At 44.9% G+C, this 23,212-nt stretch overlaps 1 protein-coding gene across 3 annotated transcripts in view; it reads right to left on the bottom strand.

The window, feature by feature from the left end:
* Positions 1–23,212, bottom strand: part of ALPL (alkaline phosphatase, biomineralization associated) — a 53,216-nt gene that overhangs the window by 18,429 nt on the left and 11,575 nt on the right. For 2 of the 3 annotated variants that reach the window (XM_016149243.2, XM_016149245.2), the window contains exon 2: positions 187–383. In XM_016149243.2, coding sequence (XP_016004729.2) covers positions 187–247 — 61 coding nt within the window. In that variant the 5' untranslated portion in view covers positions 248–383. Of the gene's footprint in view, positions 1–186; positions 384–5,752; positions 6,352–23,212 lie in introns of those variants that run through there. The other variant, XM_016149244.2, reaches the window with a different exon arrangement.

Here is a 23,212-nt window from a genome sequence, read left to right as displayed (position 1 = left end):
GAGAGAGTGACCTCTGACACTCACGCGTGCAGTGCCAAGCTGGAATCTCCCGCTGTGAACGTTTTGTTTCCAGCTCTTATTACTCGGGATGGTTCTGTGACCCTGGACATGGACACTGCGCTCATCCTACTCCACCTGCCCCAGGTCTCCCACCCCTCTGCCTGTGCCCCGCCCCTCCAATCGTACCTGGCACTAAGGAGGTGGTAACGCAGGTGCTAATGGCCAGCACTAAGAATGGTGAAATCATGGTTCACTCCAAGCCCTGGTCTCTCTCTCTCTCTCTCTCTCTGGAGCCCAGAAGTACAATCGATGTGCACGGGAGGGCGTGGGCCGGCAGCGGTCAGCCGGTCAGCCGTTAGCTGATGTTAGGTGATGTTCCGATCCTAGAAATGAACAATAACAACAAAAGGTCATGTAGGGCACAGCTCCAGAGTTCGTTTGTTCATTGACTTATTCATGTGTTGATTCATTCATTAAGCATTTGTTGATTATCTATTATAGGCTGGGCCTGGGGCTAGGCATTGGGAAGCAAACCTAGGTGGCCCCACCTCAGGAAGCTTATCACACAAACAGTTGTAGAAGTCTAAATGAGCACCATGCTGTGAAGCGAAGTGGCTCCTTCCCATTTGAGTGAACTCTCACGTTTAATTGTCTGAAGCCTAGACCCACCAGAGTTCAGTCTTCCTGTGAAATGCTTCTCAAACTTGCAGCATGCATCAGAATCTCCTACAGGGCTTATTAAAACAGATTCTGCCCCCCACCCCCAGCGCCTCACCCAGATACTGATTCCACTTCCAACCAGCTCCCGGGTGATGCCCCTGCTGCTGGTTCTGGACCACACCTCGAAAAGCACTGTTCTATAACATCAGTCTTAAGCCTTTTAATTACCTGTGTCCCGGAGACAAAAAGAGTCCACCCTTTCTTACGGCGACACCTACATTTTCTGCTGTAGGACATCTACATTTGCTACATTCTCTTCTAGAACTTGTCATTTATAGTGAGAGATATAAAAATTAAAGGAGTGACATACAGGAAAAGATTGGCGAGTAAGGGTGGCCATATCTGGATAGTAACATTACAGATGACTCCAATTATTTTTTCTGCATTTCCCAAATTTTCTTCTGTGTTGAGATGTTACCTTTATAATTTTTTTGGAAATGTTATTTAAAAAAAAAAAAAAGACTAGAAGGAAATATACCAAAATGTTAACAGTGGCTTCCTCTGAGCGGTAGGACTGTGAATGATAGTTTCTTCTTTTTTATTTTTATTTTTTGAACTTCACAAATTGTTTAAAATGAGCATGTAGTAAGGGAACAAGAGTACGTTCAAACTGTGGTCATCCAGTTAGGTTCATGAGGCAGCCGAGAAAGGTACTAATCTCGTTGTGTACAAATGTTGCTGGCAGATAAGGAATTTTAAATGGCAAGGGTTCCACTGGGAAATAACGTTATTATTTCTACCAAAACCAAGATAAAAATGGTTATTCCACTTGTTGCGTGTTAACTTAAAAACTGAAAAACATCAGAGTGAGAGGCAACGAGCATTTATTTGGGATCCAAAAAGAACTGCAATTCTGGGAAGCACTGATTGGGGCAGAAACCCAAATAATCACATTAGGAGCTGAAGGCAATGGAGTATTTATGAGAAGGGGAAGGGGATTACATGAATAGAAGGAATTTCTTTGGGTGGGCATCCGCTAAGGAAGGAATTTCTCTATAGGTGCAGATAAACTCACAGTGATGATAATTTGAAAGAACTCATGGTCATCATGACTTCCCTTTCCTGTTATCTTTGCAAACAGTTATTCGTATATGGTGCTGCTTTAGGCTCAGTCTAAAGGTTATTTTGCCCGGTTTTAACATTGCAAAGGTGTGAGGAGCAAGACATGCAAAGGCAGTTCTTCTGGGATGGCAGCTCCAACTCCATTTTGAAGTGGCTCCATTTAGATTATTTTTCTACATGAAAAATAATGCTCAGCAGTGATGAGCAATATTCTACCGTTAAGAGTGTTGTGATAGATAAGAAACCACTCTACCACTGGAAAAAAGTTACCTTGATCCAACCATAAAAACGTAGCTGCTGTACTCCGGTGCCCAGAAGAGAGGGTTTATGGGCATCACAGCCCACAAAACACCCAGCATTACCAGACATGCCACCAGTTGCAAGCCCTGTGCTTTTCCATCCCCTTCTTTATCCACCTGGCTCCTTAAAAACCCAGCTTAGCAGTGAGGGAGAGAAGGGGCGAATTGAAAGGAAATACCCTGCATCTAACATCTATAGCACTTAAATGAGTGGTGGGATTTCAGATAATTTCTTTTTTTTTTTTTAATTCTACTTTAGTTTCCCAACATTTCTAGAGTAAATCCTATTATTATAAAAATGTTATCAAATTGATATAGAGTATCAATACATTAAAGTATTCAAAATAGTTTAAAAACTGAAGTGACCTCTTTCAGGAAGCTTCCAGGATGATCACTCATAACAATATACTACCTCAACTTCATACCATTTCAAACATGGCATGTACCTCCCTATTTTGAAAGTAATAATTATTTCCTGATTCACCTCACCCACCACACTGAGAGCCTCTAAGGGCAAGGACTTTGCCTTGTTTGTCTGTACTCCAGTGCTTATTTACATCAGCTGAAGGCCAGCGCTCTAAGGGAGTTTTGGGGGAAGGGAAGAATCACCCCACATCCTTCCTTCGTATGTGCAGATAAGTCCAAGTGTTGGCAAGGATGTGGAACTACTCACTGCTTGTGGAGTGCAGACTGGCTTTGGAAAATTGACAGCGCCTGCTGGAGCTGACGCCATACACACGCCCTTGACTCATTTACCTCCAAGAAAAATGCATACAGGTGTTCACCAAAAGACATGTACAAGAATGTTTATATCAGCCCTGTTCATAACGGCCTCGAAACTGTGTCCACCTTTAGCAGGACGGCTAGGTACATAGCGGGGGGTTCACAAGATGGGAATGTACACAACAATGAGAAGGAACGATGGACAACTCCACAAGACAACATGGGTGAATCTTACAAAGGTGAAGGAAGCAGACTCAAGGAAACATGTAGTGTGATTCCAACGATACGAATTATAAAAACTGACCAAGGGTGTTAGAAGACAAGATAAAGGCTACACTGGGTGGGGGGTGAAGATGAAGGGGGCACAGGGGACTTGTGAGGTACAGCTCTGTTGATTGATCTGGGTGCTGGTTAATTGTGTGGGTTATCTAAAAACCCAACAAGCTGTCAATTTATGATATGGCCACTTTTTTTGTACATGTTATATTTCAATAAAACAAAACTCTACTGTCTGGGAACTTATATAAACAATCAATAAAGGACAGAGACAAGATGAAAAAGGCCTGTGAGGGACTTCCTTTGTAGACGAGAAAACCAAGGCTCTGAAAGAAGATATGACTTGCCCAAGACTATAAGCAAGCAAGCAGCAGAGCAGAACTCTGACTACAGGGCTGCTGGTTCCAAAATTAGCAAGGAGGTCACCAATGGTGACCCACACAAGGGCGGGGCTTCTGGCTCCCCTACTGTAGAATGAAGATTTCGAAGTTTAATACATGTATAGATTTGTATACTTTCCACAACAATCAGGATACAGTAAGTCTACCGCCCTGAAAACTCTCTTGTGCTGTCTCTTTGTAGTCATAGACACCCCCATACCTAAACCTGACAGCCAGCTCTGTCCTTCATCATTATAGTTTGATTGGTATTATATTTATATATTTGGGTTTACATATTTGCAATGTTCAGTCTTCCAATTATGAACACAGTATGTCTCTCCATGCATTTAGTTCTTTGTAGTCTTCAGCATACAGATCCTGTGTTTTGTTAGATTTATACTGATGTATTTCACTTTTAGGGGCACTATTATAATATCGTTGTTTTAAATTGTTCATTGCCAGTATATAGAAATATAATTGATTTCTATGTTTTGATGTTGTATCCTGTGACCTTGTTAAACTCACTTATTAGTTCTAGGAGTTTGTGTTTATGTATGTGGATTCCTTGCCCTCTTCTATGTAGACAATCATGGCATTGACAAATAGGGACAATTTTACTTCTCCCTACCCAATCAATATCCCTCTCATTTCTTTTTCTTGCCTTATGGCACTGGCTAGGATTTACAGCACCATGTTGAACTGTGGACATCCTTGGCTGGTTCCCAATCTTAGAGGAAAAGCATTCAGCCTTTCAGCATTTGGGGTGGTGTTTTGAGGTGTGAGGTAGAACAGATCTGGTGGGGAAAACAAGGAACGTGATGTTGCTCATGTTGAGTTCGAGGGCTGTGGCGGCTTCATCTGTGTGGCACTCATCTTAAGACCAGAAGTCAGAACAGTAGTGTGGATGGAGCTTAAATACACAATCGAGCAAAGAACGCAAAGAATAAAATGCAGTTCCCTGCATATAAATGTAAGCCACACCTGCATACAGAACACAGCATAATTTATAAGGACACGTACAAATTCAAGGACATATTAGACACTTTAGTATGAGGACCTTTGGGGAGTGATGAGATTGGTCCTGGAGGGAGCAGGGAGCAGGGATGAAGGGGAAAATGAATAAATAAAACAAGAACTGAGCTCACGATAGCACATCATGCGCTGAAAAGTATGACCTATTCAACTCTCTGCACCTAGGGCCCAAAGCAAACATGTAATATGGAAAAATAAAAGTGAAAGGTGCCCCAGGAGACCTGAAGGACTCACCCAGCCCTACACGATTATGCTTATTTGTCTCTCTTTTCTGTTATACTGATGCATCTTATCCGTCTCTTGCCCTGTGCACACTGAAACAGCGCTGTAAATGCTGACTTAATGAGAGACCCCATGGCAATGGCTGGAATGTTCTGAATTCTGGATGTAGGGAAGTGGCGTTGAGACTGGCTTGTCCCAGAGAATGTCAGGAGCCTTCTCTCTTTGCCTCTGCTTGGAAAGGAGAGGGGGTGGGAATCCAGGAAACCCTTCAGAAGCCAGTTTCCCCTCTGGGCCCCTACCCCCATTCAGAGGCTCCAAGTCTGTCCTCTGGCAGCTCTGAGTGACAGGCTCCATGGGGCCCAGTCTGGGGCCGCGGGGGCCCCGGTTGCCCACCACCCTATGCCAATGCTCTACCAGTTCAGAATGGAGCATTCGGGTGTGTGGCAACCCCATTGCCCCCACCTCCCAGCCTGAGCGTCTCTGCCAGGCTCCCAGCTACGTGCCCTGATTATTCATGACAAGTGTGCAGAAGGCCTGGCTGGCTCTAGCCCTGGGAGAAGGGGCAGCTACTTGGCAGGTCAGGGGAGGGAGCAGAGGGGCTGGGCCTTGGCCCTGAGGACTGAGTCAGCATCCTGGGGCAGAGGGCACAGGAGCCCTGGAGGTTAGGCGGAAAGCCAGCCCTGGGCTGGGTTTCAAAAGGTCCAGGACAAATGACAGAATAATAGAACTGAAAAAATCACTACTGTTTCTTGTGTCTAGCCCTGTGCTAACTGTTTACAACTGTGAGCTCACTTAATCCTCACAAGTGCCATTAGCCCCATTTTACAGTTTAGGAAACTGAGCAAAAGCTCTCAGCTTGTCCTCAGCCTTCAATCTCAGGCTGACTCGAGCTCTCTGGGCCTCAGTTTCCCCACAACAGAGAGGGAGAGAGGCAAGTGCCTGCCCTTCTGCTGTCCCACAAGAGCAAACAGAAGCCAATGGCGTTTAGGGTGGGGAAGCTGGCAGGGGAGGGAGGCAGTCCAGGGCGCGCTCTCCTACCTGAGGGGCCTGGCCAGGCGGCAGGTGAAGAAGCACAGCAGGCCCAAGGCCAGTAGCAAGAGGAGGAGGCTGAGGACCGCTGTGAGGACTGCGTCCAGGGTCGGCGACAGAAGTGCCATCTTGGGGCAAAGAGGGCCGTTAGACGCAGCCTCCACAACCCTGTACACGCCTGGTCACACTTAGCCTTGGACGCTCACTCCAAAGCCCTGGGTCAGTGGCTAGTGACCTGGCTTTGTCCTCGCGTTAATCTTTGGGTATTAGCCTAGGAAGGATGAAATGGGAGGGGAATAGGCCAGAAGCTCCCCTCCCCCAGCCCAGTCATTGCCCACCTGATGATTGTTTACTCACCTTTGTTGATTCATTCTTTATTCCCAAACAGTTACCGAAAGCCTGCTGTGTACCTGGCTCTGTTCCAGGTTCTAAGGACTCAGAGGGAACAGGACAGACAGTCTCTGTCGTCTTGGAGGTTCCTGACTGGCAAGGGTAGGAAAAGTACCTACTGTGTACCAGCGTTGCGCTGGCACCTTGGAGGATAAAAGAAGAGCAGGAAAGGAACCCCTGCTGGGGTCAGTTTTTCCCTAGTAGCAGCAGCAGCTGGCCCGCCCCATTTATAGGGCTACATAGCCTAGGAGCGATGCCAGCTGTGTACCTCTGAGGCCAGGCCTTTCCCAGTCATACTTTCTGCCTTCCGGGATACTTCATATCCAATGGTACAAAGTAACCAAGATCAGGGGAGATGACTTTACCCTTTTGGTGCCAAGAGAGGTCCCTCTCTTCCTGGCCCCAGAGAGGCCACTGAGGTATAGGAAAACCAGTCACATTACTCTATTAAAACTTTTTCTTTCTCAATAATCCCGTCACTTGAATTGTATCAGATCCTCACAACATCCCAGGATTACAAGGCAGAGTAGGGCTTATTAGCCCCACTGATATGTGGGGGAAATTGGGGCTTATCAAGAAAGTCATTCGGTCAGCCGTCACACAGCCAGCAAGTCTGGTCCAAGCCCCAGCTCCATCACGGCCCAGCTGTGTGATGTTGGGTCTGTCCCTGCACCTCTGAGGCAGCTGTCTTATTCATCTAGCATCCATCTCCCATTGGTATGCTGAGTATGACATAGTTGAGCTTATTTTCACCCTCATTAAACACCCCCGAGTGCTAGATACAGTTGTCCTCCTTCTAAGGTGAGGAAATGGAGGCCCAAGAGGGCTGTAGTGAAGATGACCCAAGGTCGCACGGAGGGAGAGTGCTGAGCCAGACTGTGCACCGGGACCTGGCCAGGGGCTACCCCTGCTCTAGGCCCTCCACCACAGGGATGCTCCCCGCCCTGCCCAGCCCCTGGGCCCGGATGCCCTCTAAAGCTCCGCCCCCAGCCAGCCTATCAATCAATATGAGACCCAAAGAGTGTCACTTTGTGCTTCCCAGCTGTACTGGTGGAGTCAGAGGGGGCAGTTATTTGTCATTAGGGAGCCCCCAGTCTAGAAGTCACAATCCTGGAATACCTTGGGTGGGGAAGGTCCCTTAGGCAGATTTCCTCAAATGTACAGGACCACAAAAATCACTTGGGGTGACTGTGGACAAAGTCCTATTCCCAAGTGGTTACCTGGGGAGAAGTGTAGACTGGGAAGTGCATGAAGAAACTTTCTGGGGTGATGAAAGTGTCTTTTACAATGATCTTGGAGGTAGTTAAAAGTACATATACTATATGTAAGTATATTATACTAAAAAAGTACATATATCATATGTAAAATTCATCCAGGGGCTATGAACCCCACCCTACCTAGACGTCAAAGTGTTGTGAAGATCTGATAAGAATTGAGTTAAGGGAGTGTTGGGGTGGGGGAAGGATTTAGTTTAATGGAGGGACTGTATTCAAATTCAAAATGAGAAATTAAAGAGACAAAACAACCCCCAAAATAAATTCCTGTTCCCCCCACCCCAGACCTGCTCAGTCAGAATCTTCCAGGCAGGGACCGGCAAGTCATACGGAGAGCAGATTTGCCTGGGAAACTTTGCCTTAGAGATAGATAATCTCACTGCCCAGGTGGGAAGACTGAGGGCCCAAGAAGAGGAGAGACTTACCCTGGGTCTCCCAGCTCCTACTCTCCATAGACGCACAGGGGGAACAGGCAGAATCAGCCCAGAGCAAGCTGGGAACCTCTAGGCTGTCAGCTGGGCCTTCCCGGCTCTTTCAAGGAGCTGTAGCTGTAGAGAAGTGTTGAGTGCTCCCTGTGCTCGCAGCAGGCGAGGGGAATGGGGGAATGGGATGGGGGTCGGGGGACTCCTGCGAGGCCGAGTGAGGCTGCAGCGGCTGCCCGAGGAGGGAGCACTACTGAAGACCAGCCCAGGAACGCTTCGGCTGCAAGGTCAGAGACAGGGGACATGGAATCCCTCTGCCAGCCAAGCCCAGTGTCTTTGGCAAGCCTGGCTTGCCAGGACTTTTTTCATTCACTGTCGGAAGTTATTTATGGCTGCCACGAAGCAGCCTCTGGGTGAAGGGCTCAGCAAGGAGTGTGTGGTAGTGAGTGGGCTGCAGGTCAGACCCAAGAAGGGACTTCCTCAGAGGGCAGTGGGCCAGGTGCTGGTGAGAGAGCACAGCTCAGACCTCTAGCCACTGACAGTACCCCACCCTGGCAGGAAACAGACGTGGGAGTGTCCAGGAGGCTTGATATCAGCCTGCCTGCTGCCAAACCATGCGTCTTTAAGGGCTCTAATGAGACACCAGCTGTCCCTCCAGCACCTCGAGCCTCAGTACTTCTGCACACTGCGTCCTTTGGTCTGGAATGTCCCTTGCTGTCCACCTGATGAAGTCCTCCCACCATCCTTCTGCCCTGGCCTCGGTCCTGCTGGACTGCTCTCCGCACCCTGCCCCAGCCCAGGCGGCAGATACGGCTCCTCCTTGAGCTCCCAGAACCCCAGGCAGGTGCTCAAGACCTCATTGCATTTATCAGTCTCAGTGTCCCCTCCTCACCATGGTGTGAGCTCCTGGAGAACAGGAATCTCACCCTGCTGATGGTGGCAGCCCCTTGGCTGGTAGAGCCTGGCGCACTGCTGGCCAGGCAGGGAATGTGGGTAGGTGGGTGGGAGGGTGTTGGGGGCGGCCAATCGCGAGTGGCTGCAGAGGCTGCCCAGCGACAGTAAGAGCAAGCTTCCAGGTTCAGACCCTGCCTCTGCCTGGCTCAAGCTGGGTGGCTCAGGGCCGGTGACCCCACGCCTCTGCGCCTCAGGCTTCTCACCTGCAAAGTGGGAGACTAATAGAAGCCATAGGGCATTGTAAGGACTATATGAGTTAATATATGGAAAAGCTTAAAACAGGGCCCAGGACATGGTCGGTGTTCAACGAATGGTGGCCAGCAGCTATTATTATGGGGCAGGGGAGGGTGGACTGATGAGCAAGGGGGGCAGAGGAGGGGCTGGAGCTGAGAATGGACAGACACTTCTCTGCCCACTCATCAAGCAGCCATTCACCCCTGGACTCTCCCACAGACCTGCTCACCTGGAAGGCCCCGTGAGGTCTTTTTAGCTTTAAGACTCTAGAAACCAAAGCCTATCTGGTGCCGTGCACCTCCACTTGGGGGAGGGGGGGTGGCGCGGGGAAGAGGGGGAGTGGGTATTTAATTAAGAGGTAGAGATGCCAGTTTTTACATTCAAGAGGTTCTATGTTTCCTGAGAGGGCCAGATCTCTATGTCTGTCTCTCTGTCTCTGTCTCTGTCTCTCTGTCTCTCTTTCTCTCTCTCTCTCTCTCTCTCTCTCTCTCTCTCTCTCTCACACACACACACACACACACACACACACAGAGACTTGTGTGGGATGAAACAACTCCCCAGACAGTCTGATGCTTTCTTTTCCTCTTGAAGGACAGAGAAAGAGAGAACATCCAGGGTCAGCCCAGAAGGTTCCATGGAGGGAGTGGGGGGATAGCCAGGCCGGAAGAGTTGAGATGAACAGAGAGAAAGGGTGCTCCCAACAGGGGGACCCTGATGTGCAAAGGCCCTTGCAGGAATGCAGGATTTCGAGGTCAGAGAGGAAGGCAGGAGCTGACGATGGTGACAGAGGACAGAGAGGCAATGGAAACCAACCACAAAGGGCTTTGCTCCCTGAGCTCGGCCTGGTCAAGAGCAGCCCCTTTACATGACCCGTGTCACTCACATGCCTCTCGCCGGCCCATTGTACAGATAAAGATGTTGCAGCTCAGACGGTCTGCTACCTGCCCAAGGCCACACAGCAGAGCTGGAATCAGAAGCCCCAAAGGTCTGGGTTTTCTGGGGCTCCCTGGGGTGCCTGGACAGTCTTGATGCCACACACTGGCTCTGAGGGCAGAGGACTAAAGCTAGCCAAAATTCAACTGGTGGGAGGAGAGCTGGCAGCAGGGAGGTGGAAGCAGATGGCAGGACCCAGAGAGCCCAAGCCTAAGGTCTCATGGCTGGAGCACCAGGTAGGAGAGGGTCAGGGGTGGCTGTTTATGGGCACACAGGCTTCCACTAGCGCACAGAGAAGACATGTTCTGTCCTAGGCCACCTTGTTCCAGGGTAAGCCTGGAAGCTGAGTGGGGTAAGGGGCATGCACTGTGTTTCTCTGAGAAGCTGTCACCCCACCCCACCCCCCCTGCTCTGGTTCTTTACTCAGCACCCCTGCAGCAGGACGCCCTCTGGTACCAGGAGATTGGCTGTCTCATCCTGGCTCTCATAATCCACAAGTAGGAAGGCACAGAGAGTGTACACAACCTCCCCAGGGACACACAGCACATCGGTGGCTGACTAAGGACTTGGAGAGCTTTCGCTAGAAGCACAAGGCAGTCTGTGAGGCACAGTGTGGATGCCGGTGTCTTGGAATTCTAGATAATAATTTGTGTCAACTGAAGAGAATATTTCAAACTGAGACTATTCTAGAAAAATCCATATTTTACACACTTTGTCACTGTATTCTTAATAAGAGCAAACTTTTCCATAGCCCTCACCATATGCCAGGCATTGTTCTAAACACTTTACCTATGTTAACTCATTTAATTCCCACAATGATGTATAACGTAGGCATCATTATTCCCATTTTACAAAAACAGAAGCACAGAGAGGTTAAGTAGCTTGCCCAGGGTTACACAGCTAGTAAGTAAGTGAGCCAGAATTCAGCGTTACTTGTGGATGTTTCTGTCTCCCTGGGCCAAATATAAACTCTTCAAGCAGCGAGCAAGACTGGAAATGAACCATGTTTGTTCTCTCTGCAATATGAACATTATGTATCTGTAGATGATTGGATTACATGCAACTACTATTTGATTCATACTCACTACACACTCTTGTCAAATGTCATTTCACTGTATATACATCACAGTCCCCTGAGGGGGTGGGGCTTCCCCTTATCTCTAGTCTACAGAAGAGAGGTGAGGTGACTCGCTGAGGCCATAGCGGGAGAGTGGCCGAGTGTCACACCTAAGACTGACTGAGTCCCACTCCTGTGGCCTGCCCTGAAGCAGAAACCACCTGGGTCTTGCAGAGGGGGGAGTAGAGGACCTTGGGCTCAAGACCTAGCTCAACCCCCAGCCAGACCAGTGACCCTGAATACACACACCCCTTCCCTACCACCCCTTACTTCAGCTGCTCCTCCCACGGGGCACTGGACCACCATGGCTCTCCCCACATGCCCTGGCAGCCCAAACCTAGGAGAGGAAGTCTCTACTCCACAGATTGCCCTACGTGGGCCCTGGAAGAAGAGGCTGAGTCGGCTCTGGAGTGTGGCAAAATGGCCCATGAACTTGTAACCTGTTGAGTGGTGGCCAACACAAGCAGCATCCCTGGGTGGTATGTGCAAGGAACTTTCAGACGCTCTGCTCTCATCGGAGCACGAAGTACCCTGATGTTCCCAGAGATAGTGCTCTCTGCAGCTGGATTCTTAAAAACAGCGTTCCTCACATTCCCAGGGGACATTCCAGCCGGCAGAGGCTCCTGGCCGCTATTGCCTTTGATCTTCTCAGTGACTCTGGAAGGTAGCCAGGCAGGGGCTATCCCCCGACCCGCAGACAAGACACCAAGGGCACGCAGCTGGGCAGAGCTCCATTGCTTACCAGCTTCTTCACCTTGGGCATGTCACTTCACCTTTCTGGGCCTCCGTTTCCGCACATCCCCAACGGGGACAATCACAGTGAGTGCCTACATCGCTGTGCTATTGTAAGAATGAGAATTCGACAATAAACAATGAGATACAGACCCAGGGTTTGGCACATATTAAACACTCGAGAAATGTTACCTAGAGTACTAGTGATAATGAGTGTGCCAAGCACTGCTCTAAATGCCTTACGTGCATTCATCAATCTAACCTCACAACAACACTATGTGGTAAGTGGTGCTACGATTGCTCCCACTGTAAAGGGAAGTGAAACACCTTGGCCAAGGAGACACGGCTATTAATAAGACATTTATGAAGAGGGATAGGGAGAAACTCTCACTAGAGCCCCTACTGTATGATGGGAGCTTTTTGCTCAGCCTTCTAAAACCCAGTGTGGTGGAAATGATCAGTTCCAGGTCAGAAGAGACCACTGAAGCTCAGAGGAGGAGGAGGTAGGTGCCGGGTCACCCAGCAACCGCACAGGAGAGCTGAGATCTCGACCAGGCCTGCCTGGCTCCACACCCAATGTGCTTGCTGCCTCTATCCCAGACATACACCAACTCCTGACACAGACGGCCAACCTGATGCCTCAGCCACCCCAGGTACAGGGAGCTCCGAGTCAGCATGCCGGTGACCTCACCTTTGTGTGTGTCCGTGCTGGGGTCCTGGCTGTGAGCACTGCTGGACTTCCACTGTGTGTGTGTCCGGCTGCTGCCTCACGACCAGTCCTCATGTCTGGCTGCTCCCTCTGTCCCCCAACCAGCTCTTCTTGGATGGAGATCACAAGGTGATCGCTACCTCCTTGGGACCACTCATATCCGGACAGAGCACTCCCTTCATCAAGGAAGGGGAGCTTCAGTCACATTGGTCCCTATACTCGCAGGTCAGGCCCTCTGGGTTTCTAATTCTGCACAGAGAGGCTGAAAACTCAAGGGCTGTGCCCTCATCTGTAAATCAGGGATGGTTAACGCCATTCCACCTCCAATTTTGGCTTCTTTGGGGGAAAGAATGTGCACACTCTAATGTGCTGTGCAGATGTTTCTTTGGCTTTCCACTGTTTTGCCTCTGATGACTGTAGCGGGCTGGGTATCTGTCGTAATATCTGGCCACTCAGAACCCATTCCCTCTTCCTAACAATACCACAGTTTCCTTTGGGAAGCGGCCCTCCCCCTTTTGCCCATGTGCTTTGGTGGGGTTGATGCCACCTCAGCAGCTCCAGGTGGGTCCTGATTGGCTTAAGCTGGAAGACTCTCTATCTGGATGGTATGTTGTGAGGGTATGAGGTGGTGGGGAGGGTATGAGGTGAGGGCCCCCTAGGTGGAGCCTGGCGATGAAGCAACTCCTTGGAAGGTGGAATAGAGAGATGCAAAGAATCTGAGTTTTTGATGACATCAGCTGAGCTGCTTGATGCAGCCATGCCTGAAGCCATTCTCAGTTATATGAGCCAATTAATTCCCCTAATTGTTTGCCTTGGACTTTCTGTTACTTGGAACACAGAGTCAGACCTCAGGACTCCAATTCATTCCATTTTTCTCAGCCCCTTACCTTCTAAGGAAACACATCATGTATACTCAGCCTGTTGTTCCTACCAAAGAATACATCTTGCAAACAAGCTAAAGATGAGTCAATAAGTTTCAAGTGCATGGTAAAAAAGAGTCCAACTGAATACAAGTTAGGTTTTCTTTTTGGAATCTTGTGGAAGAGTAAGAGGTGCCTGGGTGGGATTTCCTTAACAGTCCACTCTATGTGGGACCCGGACCCTCCCCTTCCAACAGGCTGTTGTCAGTTGACTTTAACAACTCTTTGACCATTAGGTCCCAAGTGCCTACTGCGTGCCTTCCGTGCCCTTCAGTCTAGCAATGATTGGTCAGGACACATATTTTTATTGGGTTTTACAAAGCCCTAGGAAGTCAGCATACAGGGAAAATTCTTCTGCACCCATTTCATTGAGGAGGAAATGAAGCTCACAGAGGTGATGTGACTTGCCCAAGGTCCCTCTGCTAAAGAGGGGCGTGGCCAGGCCATGCCCCCAGATCTACCTGGTTCTGAACTCATTGCTTTTCCTCCTAGCCTTTGGGTGGCACCGGTCATTTCTTTGGGTGGCTAGTTTCTTCCACTTCAGAGCAGTCAGAGTGGTTTATAAAGCTAAAGGAAAGAGGAAAGCCAAGTATTATGGGCTTCCTGTTTGCCCAAGGGTCTTGGCACCTTACGAAGCCCTAGGGTTCAGGCCCATCCAACTTTATCCTCCTAGAGGGTTCACCTTCTTCAGGCTGTGGCCAGAGAGAGATCAGGCACTGCCCCGCAATCCAGAACCCAAATGCTTTCATGGGAAGCCCTTGTGAGCTGTGGGGGTGCCTCGGGCACCCCCAAGTGAGCTGTCCTAACCTCTCTTGTGCCTCTGACCCCTCTCTCTAAGATCTGACTGACACTGACTCAACGCCCGCCCTCCCCCATGCACCTGGGCCCTGTAGGAGAGTAAATCAATATTCATTCGACCACTGTTTACTCAGCACCTATTATATGCCAGGGGCTGTTCTAGGTGCTGAACAGAGCAGCCCAATTCCTGCTGGTGGGGAGAGCATACAACAAGGAAAGAAAGTAAAGTCAGTAGGATGCCAGGTGGGGTTAAGTACGATGAAGAAAAAGGAGGCAGGGAGGAGAATAGGAAGGAGAGGTGGTGTTTAAGCTTTAAACAGGTCAGAGAAGGTCTCTCCCCCAAAAAACCATCCCACTGTAGCCTTGCAATAATCCCAATAAACCAAGAATGTGATTTCCAAATTGCAGATGAGGAAACTGAAGTTTCAGGTTTAAATCTCAAGTTTACGCATGTCAACCTAACCAGCTGGGGAACTGAGATTCTGGTGCAGGGCTGCCCATCTCCCACACGACCTCTCCCCAGTTGTCCCGAATGGTAGTGGGAGCCCTTTCGCAGATAAGGAAACTCAGGCTCTGAGAGGGAGTGCCACATGGCCAGACCTGTGGGAGTAAGTACACGGCGGGTCTGTGTTCTGCCCCACCGCCACCCTCTGGAACTGCCTCTTGTTAAGGCCCACATCTGCGTTTACAGGCTTTGCTCTCCAGCTTCTGCTCTGGGCTTGTTGAAACTCAATCCTCTTCTTTGCTGATTTCATGTCCTTCAAAAGAACTCCTCCCTTCCCCAAAACTCCTTTGGCTCTAGATCCCAGGTCATATGAGCCCATAATTGTCCTACGCACCCTTGTTCTGCCTCTTCAATTAACTTCTGGCCCATCACGAAACCCACATTTACATGAAACCTACAAAAGACATCTTGTGTATGGCCAAGGGTGGGCAGACAGCTGCAGAAGGGGGTGGGAGAACTTCTCACTGAACTTTCCCATCTGAATTTGTTCAGTAATCCCCAAACCCTAGTTTAATCTTTCTGAACACTGCAGTGCAGTGGAAAGACCTTGGCCATGGGGGACGTGGTCACGGGTTAAGTCCTGGCCATGCAGCTTTGAAAGTGACCTTATGACTGGGGCTGCAGGTTCCTTATTTGTAAAACAGGTCTTAGTCATCCTTATCTTGCAAGTTGTTGTAAAGATAAAAGGCAATGGAGAGAGTATCTGTTAAGAGATAAAAATTAATCGTCAGTGCATTGAGAAAAGATTTAGCAGAGGCCGGCAGACGAACATCAAGAAATTGTTGAACTGAATGGAGAAATCTGTCTAATGGTGAACAAATACCAGCAGAACAACAGCTGCATTCACTGGGTTCCTACACTCAGAAATAGGCACTCTCAGTACCAATCCCATTTTACAGATGGCGGCGGAAAGCACAGCGAGGTGAAATCACTTGCCTACAGTCACACAGCAGGTGAGTGGCAGAGCTGGGATTATGAGCCCCGACTGTCCAACTCCAAATTTTGAGCTCTTAACCATTATGCTAGGTTAGTCAATTGAGGCTTTGTGAGTTGAAGTAACTGCTCATTGAAACGCAGTGATTAAGTGCGGACCCAGGAGGGGATCGTGGCCAGTCCCATTCTAGAACCTTCCCTCTTCACCCCCTCCACCAGCTTATCAGAGCTAATAGGGACTTTGAGAATAATCTAGTCCTACCTAACACTCTCATTTTTCCTCTAGCAGGAGCCTGAGGTCCAGAGAGGCAATGTGACCTGCCCAAAGTCACAGAGCCAGTTAGTCAAAGAATCAGGACAAGCACCCTGGTTTCCTAACTCCAGAGCCCCATGCCATCACTGAGTATCACACTGACCATGAGGGGCCATCAGGGAAGGAGTCTTGAGGATGCGCAAGAATTTTTCCAGCAGAAGCGGAGGGAAGGCAGTCTAAGCGGAGGGAAAATGGCCCACGTAAAGGTGTGGAGGCCATGAAGGTCTCTTTTTTTGAGAATAGTGAGTTGTAAGGTGTGTGCGAAGGTTGGAGCAGGGAGAGATGAGGATGATGCTTTTCATACTGAATCTTCCCACTTGGTTCTTTTTCTACTTTTTTATTGTTTTATGTTTCTAATGTTTCCTCAGTTCTTTTGCATGTTTCTAATGCTCCTTTAAAATTCTTGGTCTATCTGTCCTAATGTCGCTGACTGCAGTGGTATCTCTAATCAGTTTGCTGTTTTTCTTTTGAAGCAGTTGTGCTCTGGTCGATGATGTGGTGTGGGTGGGGGCCGCATACACTCTGCCCTAAAACTACCAGTGAGGGAGGATGGAGGTCTATGACTCCTGGACCCCCTTCTTTAAATCCACCCCATAATAATAAAAGAGCAAAATGTCACTAAACCAAGGAAATTATGGAGAAAACAGAATCTCCTGGGGAGACAGAACAAGGTTTTAAATTTGTATGTGTAGAGTCGGGTGCTGGTGCTGCAGCCAGAAGGGGCAGAGTGACATCTTTAGGATGGTAGAGAATATTGTAGGAATGAATATCAGGGTTGATTTCTGCTCTTGCCTCTTTACATCAAGACATCCCCCAGCAGACTACCCCCTGCCCCCTGCCCCCTGCCCCCCCACACACCAGCTGCCCTTGAACAACCGAGGCCAGCGCTCTCACTTGGACATCAGCAGCCCAGGCAGATGGCACAAGTGTCTGCTTGAGTAAATTCAGGGCAGCGCAGCAAGCAACACGGAATTGCAGAAATCAACAGAGAACTGACGAACCTCCTCGATCACTCCATCACCCCTTCCCTTCCAGACCTGGAGGCTGGTTGATTCTAACCTGAGCAGGCAGCCCCCTCCCCTGGCTGCTTCTCCCTGGGGTGCTGAAATGGAAGCCCAGTCCTGCGGAGTTAGTTACTTGGGAGGTGGGGGGAGTATTGCTGCCAAATCCTGTGAGGAATTGTATGTTTCTGGTGTCTGCGGGTCTCTGCTCTGGGACTGTCATCCCCTTGGGCTCACTGGTGCTGCCAGAGACTTAGATTCTTACCCCAACATGCAGCACTAGACAGAATAGCTGAAGCCCCCTCCTCCCCGCCCCACCCCTCCGAAATGAGCTCATGAGTTAAAGGGAATCCAAGGAGCACGATGCCTTCAAAAGAAACAAACCGATTAGAAGTACCACAGGAATCAGCCTTATTCAACAGATGGACTGAGAATTTTAAATAAGCATTAGAAACACTCAAAAGAAATAAGGAAAGAGATTAGCAATACGAAATGGAACAAGAAAGTATTAAAGGACCCAAGCGACAATATTCTGTATAAAAACACAATTGAAATAACAAACTTAAATAGGTAGAATGAGTTGAGAAATGAAACAGGGAACTGGGATATCAGATGGAGGAATACTTCCAGGAGGAAGCTGAGAAGGATCAAGAAACAGATGATATGAAAAAAACAGTAAAACATCAGTTACAAGTTAAAACATCCACCTCGATCTTATTCCGTTAATTTAAAATGGATTATAAACCTAATTATAAAACCAGAATCATATAGCTTCTAGAATAAAACATAAAAGGATGTCTTCATGGTTTTGGGGGGGACGAGGAGCCCTAATTTGATAAAAGAAAAAAGGGACAAACTGGACTTCATCAAAATTTAAAATTCCTGCTCATTGAAAGATACCATATTAAGAAACTGAAGAGACAAGACGCATAATGGAGAAGTATAGTACATATAGCTGACAAAAGACTTGTATCCAGTAAATAAAAAACTCCTAAGTTGACAATAAAATGATTAACAATCCCCCTTAACGCACACACAGAAAAGACCTAGCCATTTCAAAAAGAAACTACAAATGACCAATTTTTCATGGAAAGGATTGCCACATCATTATCGGGTAAATGAAAATTAAACCCATTTCATACCCACTGGAAAGACTAAAATCAAATCAAAGCTACTTGCAAAATCAAGCATTGTCAAGAATATAGAAAAAACTAGAAGTCACATATAATACTCATGGAAGTGTAATATAGTACAGTGACTTTGGAAAAGAGTTTGGCAGTTTCTTATGAAGTTAAACATACACTTATCACATGATCCAGCAAGTCCGCTCCTAAGTATTTACTCAAAAGAAATGAAAATACCTACACAAAGATTCATACATAAGTGTAATAAGTATAATATCCCAAACTGGAAACCGTTTAAATATTTATTAATAAACAAATGAAAACACAATGGTGGTATGTTTATACAATGGAAAACTACTCAGAAAAAAAAGAACTACTGACCCAACAAACATAGGTGACTCTCAGAAATCTTATCTTAAGTGAAATAAGTTGGACATAAGAGTATAGGCTATATGATTTTGTTATATGAAAAACTAGAAAAGGCCAAATGGTGAAAGAAATCAGAATAATTCTTGCATTTTGAAGGCAAAATGGACTAGAAAGAGGTGTGAAGGAACTTGCTAGAGCGATAGAAATGATTTTTTTTTTTAAACCTTGTTTTGGAGTCATGGTTACAAGGTAACAACAGTTATCAAAATGCATTGAATTGAACACTTAAGATCTGTTCATTTTATTGTATGAAATTCTACATCAACAAAAAGAAAGAGATGGAAGTATAAGTGCCAACATGTAGATAACAGGAGTCCCAGCATAGGAAAATACATCACGGGAGGAAATAGTTGGAGAAATAATGAGGATAACCTTGGAACTAAAGAAACATGAAAAATATCAGTTAAAATGGGGCCCAAATATATCAAAAATGACAGATAAGGAAAAATACACACTTAGAAATATTACAGTGACTATCAAAATACGACAGAAACATCCCTAAAGTCTAGAGGAAAATAGATCATTTACAAAGGAATAAGTACCTAACTGAATTGACCAAAGTACCAAACAAAAAAATTTGAACAGAGAATTTTATATCTAGCTAAATTGTCATTCAAATGTTAAATGCTAATAAAAATCACACTATTCAAGGCCTTGGGTTTGTACAAAAAGAGAACTACCCCCACCTAGAGAAACAAAAACAATTTTGAAGCATCTACTGACGTAACAGAAACAAATTCCACAGATGATACTAAAGATACATGAAGGCTGAGCAAATAACTTAGTAAAGTTCAGTGTTAAAAAAAAATCCCCAGACCAAAGAAAAGAACAAGAAGAACATATACCTAAAATAACTGAGAACTGAAAATGGCCAGACAATTTCAGAATGATGTCAAGGGGGCCAAAGGGCATGTCGATGAAGAGTAAGGGCTGAGGCGGAAGACAGAGACCAAGGGATCTGAAAAATGCTAATCTTGTCTTTGTAGGGAAGAGCTATAGCTGACAATTTTTGTTTTAAGTAATAAACATTAAAAATAAAACAGAAAAATCAAGACAAATTAAAATGAAAATGTAGGATGCTAGAAACAAAGTACATACACACACACACACACATTCTTTTCAGGAACATTCAAGCATTTTAAAAAAAAAAATTGGTCAGATACCAGCCCCATAAAGCAAGTCTCACTTTTTAAACAACAGGTTTTTACATGGTCCACATTCTCTGACCATGGTATAATTAAGTTAGAAGTTAGGTTTTAAAATGACAAACAATTCCCCACACATCGAGATGAAAACATCCCTAAATAATTCATGGATCAAAGCAAAGTCATAGTAGAAATTAAAAATTACTTAGAACTGAATGATAATGAAAACACTGTATATCAAAAAATTGTGGAATGTAGCAAAGAAAAACTAAATATTAATGAGCTAAGTGTCCAACTTAGGAAGTTAGAAAAAATAGAGAAACCTCTCCCAAATAAAAGGAGATTCTATAGAGCGGAAATCAACAAAATAGAAAACAAAGATTCAATTAAGATGATCAAAGCCACAAGTTGGTTCTTTTAAAGTCAGTAAACTTGAGGCAAGATTAATCAGAAAAAACAAAAAAAATAAGGAAAAAGAGATAAGACACAGGTATTATAGAAAAGAGGAATATAGTAAGAAAGTGTTATAAGCAACCTTGTGTCAATAAATTTGAAAAAGTAGATTCAATGTATACATTCTTAAAAATAACTTACCAAAACTGACTCCAGAAGAAATAAAAAACCTAAATTAGAAAATTTAAACGGTAGTTAAAATTTTTACAAAGAAAACAACAGGCTGAAGTGATTTTTACAGCTGAATTCTACCAGACTTCAAGAAACAAATTATCTTAAGTTCACCCAAATTTTTCCAGAAAAAGGTAAAAGAGAAATATTACCATCTAATTCCACAAGGCCATCATAATTGCAAATCCCAAGCAGAAAAGTACCATATAAAAAATGAAAGTTAGAGGCGCACTTTATTCGTGAAAATTGATATAATTCAAAACAAGATATTATCAGACCATAACCAAATATGTACATAATGAATAAGGTAAATTTATCCTAGGAGTATAAGGATAATTTAATATCAGAACATCTATATATTAATATATATATTAACAGATTGAAAGAGAAAAAACATATAATCTCAAGATACTTTCGAAAGTATTTAATATAATTCAACACAATTATTATTTAAAAGATTCTCAATGAGTTATAAATAGAAGAGAACTTTCTTAACCCAAAAAAATCAATTTATTAAAAATCTGCAAATCACATATACTAAATGGGAAAATTTTAGAACATTCTCTCTACAATAAAATACAAGGCAAGTATACTTAGTACTACTATTTTTATTTAAGATTGGACTGGTAGTCCTAGACAGTGCAATAAGAAAAAAGATTAAAAGCATAAAGATTAAAAAACACAAAAGAAAACTACATTATTCTATGTAGATTGATGGTATACACAAAATCTACAGACAAATATCGGAAAAAGAATTTAGTGAGTTTGCTTGATGAGGTCAAAATGCAAAATGGAATAAAAAAGCCTATTGCATTTCTGTATATCAGTAACAAAGAGAACTGGAAAACATAAGAAAAACTAGGCATTTAGATAGGACAAAATTGAATTGGATCCCTACCTCACAGTATACACAAAATCAACTGCACATAGACCAAGGTCTTAATGTGAAAAACAAAACTTTAAATCACTTCATAGAAACTGTTAATAGCTTTCTATTAAGTGGTGAATAGCTTTCTGCCCTAGAGTAAGGCACACTTTCTTAAACAAGACATAAAAACACTAACTATTAAAGAAAAGATAATTAAATTAGACTACAGTAAATTTTAGAATTTCCATTTCCGAAACATGATTGGACTCAGGACAGGAATATAAAGAACTATTACAAATTAATAAGAAACAGACAAAAACAAAAACAAAGGACAAATAGAAAAATGAGCAAAAGACATTCCCAGGAGAGCACTCACATACATACTTCTTGGCATACAAATTTATTCAGTCTCATTGGTAATCAGAGAATTACAAACAAAATCCACAATGAGAAATTGTTATACTTACCTGGTTGGGAAAAAATTAAGAAATCTGACAATACCGTGTACTGTAGAAGATGCAGAACGGCAGGACTTCTTATATGTTACAGGTGGGGGCATAAACTGATACAATTGTGGGAAACAATAGGCTCTTATTTTGTAATACTGAACAAATTTTCACAGACCAACAACCCAATAATTCCACTCCTAGAAATATATCAAGAGAAAAATCCCTAAATGCATGCATTAGGAAGCAGGTACATAATTATCCATGGGTGCTTTTTCCACACTAGCAAAAACCTGAAAATAACTCAAATGCCATCGACAAGAAATTGAATTAATAAAACCTGTGAAAGCTACCCAGTAGAATATTATACTGCAATTAAAAATAAAAAAGAATTACATCTACATGCAACATATGGACGAATCTCAGCAATGTAAGATTGAGTGGAAAAAATAAGTCCCAAGAGACTGCGCATGATTCCCTATCATATAGATATAAATATATTTTTTATATATGATACACCTATATAATATGATTTTAAATACAAATCTAAAAAGGCAAAGGGAATGAGAAACTCCAGATATCTATTTATGGTACATATATATGTACCTCTAATACTAATTAAAATACTAATCAAAACCAAAATAAAAAAAATACTAATCAAAAAAGGCAAGAGATCGAGTAGCCTTAGGTTCAGCATAGTGGTTACCCCACAGGAAGGAAAGTGGGTGGGAGACAGATGGAAGAGTTCCAAGGAAGATATCAATTACTATCAATATTCTAGTCTTGGTACTGGATGATAGTTCATAGGTATTTTAAATTTATTTTTAATAATAGCCAAGAGGGCCATTATGGACCAATGATGAGAGCGCTTGACACGAGCATCATGATTCATCTCTTTATAGATCTCAGGGTCCATAAAATAATTTAAATGAAAACAAAAATGCTCAGTAAATATTCCCATTTTGCCAAGCACTACAGAAAGTGCTCCACATGCATTATCTCTCATCGAATCCACAACGGACTCATAAGCAAGAAAGCGTTATGGTATAGTTAGTTCCCTCTTATCTGTGCTTGCGTTTTCCGAGGTTTCAGTTACCTGTGATCACCCTTGGTCTGAAAATATTAAATGGAAAATTCAGAAATAAACAATTCATAAGTTTTAAATCGTGCACCGTTCTGAATAGCATGATGAAATCCCGCACGGTGCCGCTCTGTCCAGCCAGGACACGAATCACCCCTTTGTCCATGTGTCCACGCTGTAGACACTACCCGCTCAATAGTCACTTAGCAGCTATCTGGGTTATCAGATCGACTGTCAAGGCACCACAGCACTTGTGTTCAGACAACCCTTACTTTACTTGATAATGACCCCCAAAGTGCGAGAGCAGTGATGCTGGCAAGGAAGATATGCCAAGAGAAGCTGTCAAGTGCCTCTGTTAAGTTAAAAAGGTAAATACAGTACAACAAGATGTTGTCGGAGACCACGTACATAACTTTTATTACAGTATAAGTTATAATTATTCTATTTTATTATTAGTTATGGTTGTTAATCTCTTACTGTGCCTAATTTATAAATTAAATTTTATCATGGGTGTTCG

Source organism: Rousettus aegyptiacus, unplaced genomic scaffold (genome assembly GCF_014176215.1).
Source record: "Rousettus aegyptiacus isolate mRouAeg1 unplaced genomic scaffold, mRouAeg1.p scaffold_m13_p_1, whole genome shotgun sequence".
In the NCBI taxonomy this organism is placed as follows: domain Eukaryota; kingdom Metazoa; phylum Chordata; class Mammalia; order Chiroptera; family Pteropodidae; genus Rousettus; species Rousettus aegyptiacus.
Note: the sequence above shows the minus strand (reverse complement) of the source record. Positions and strands in the feature narration are given on the sequence as shown.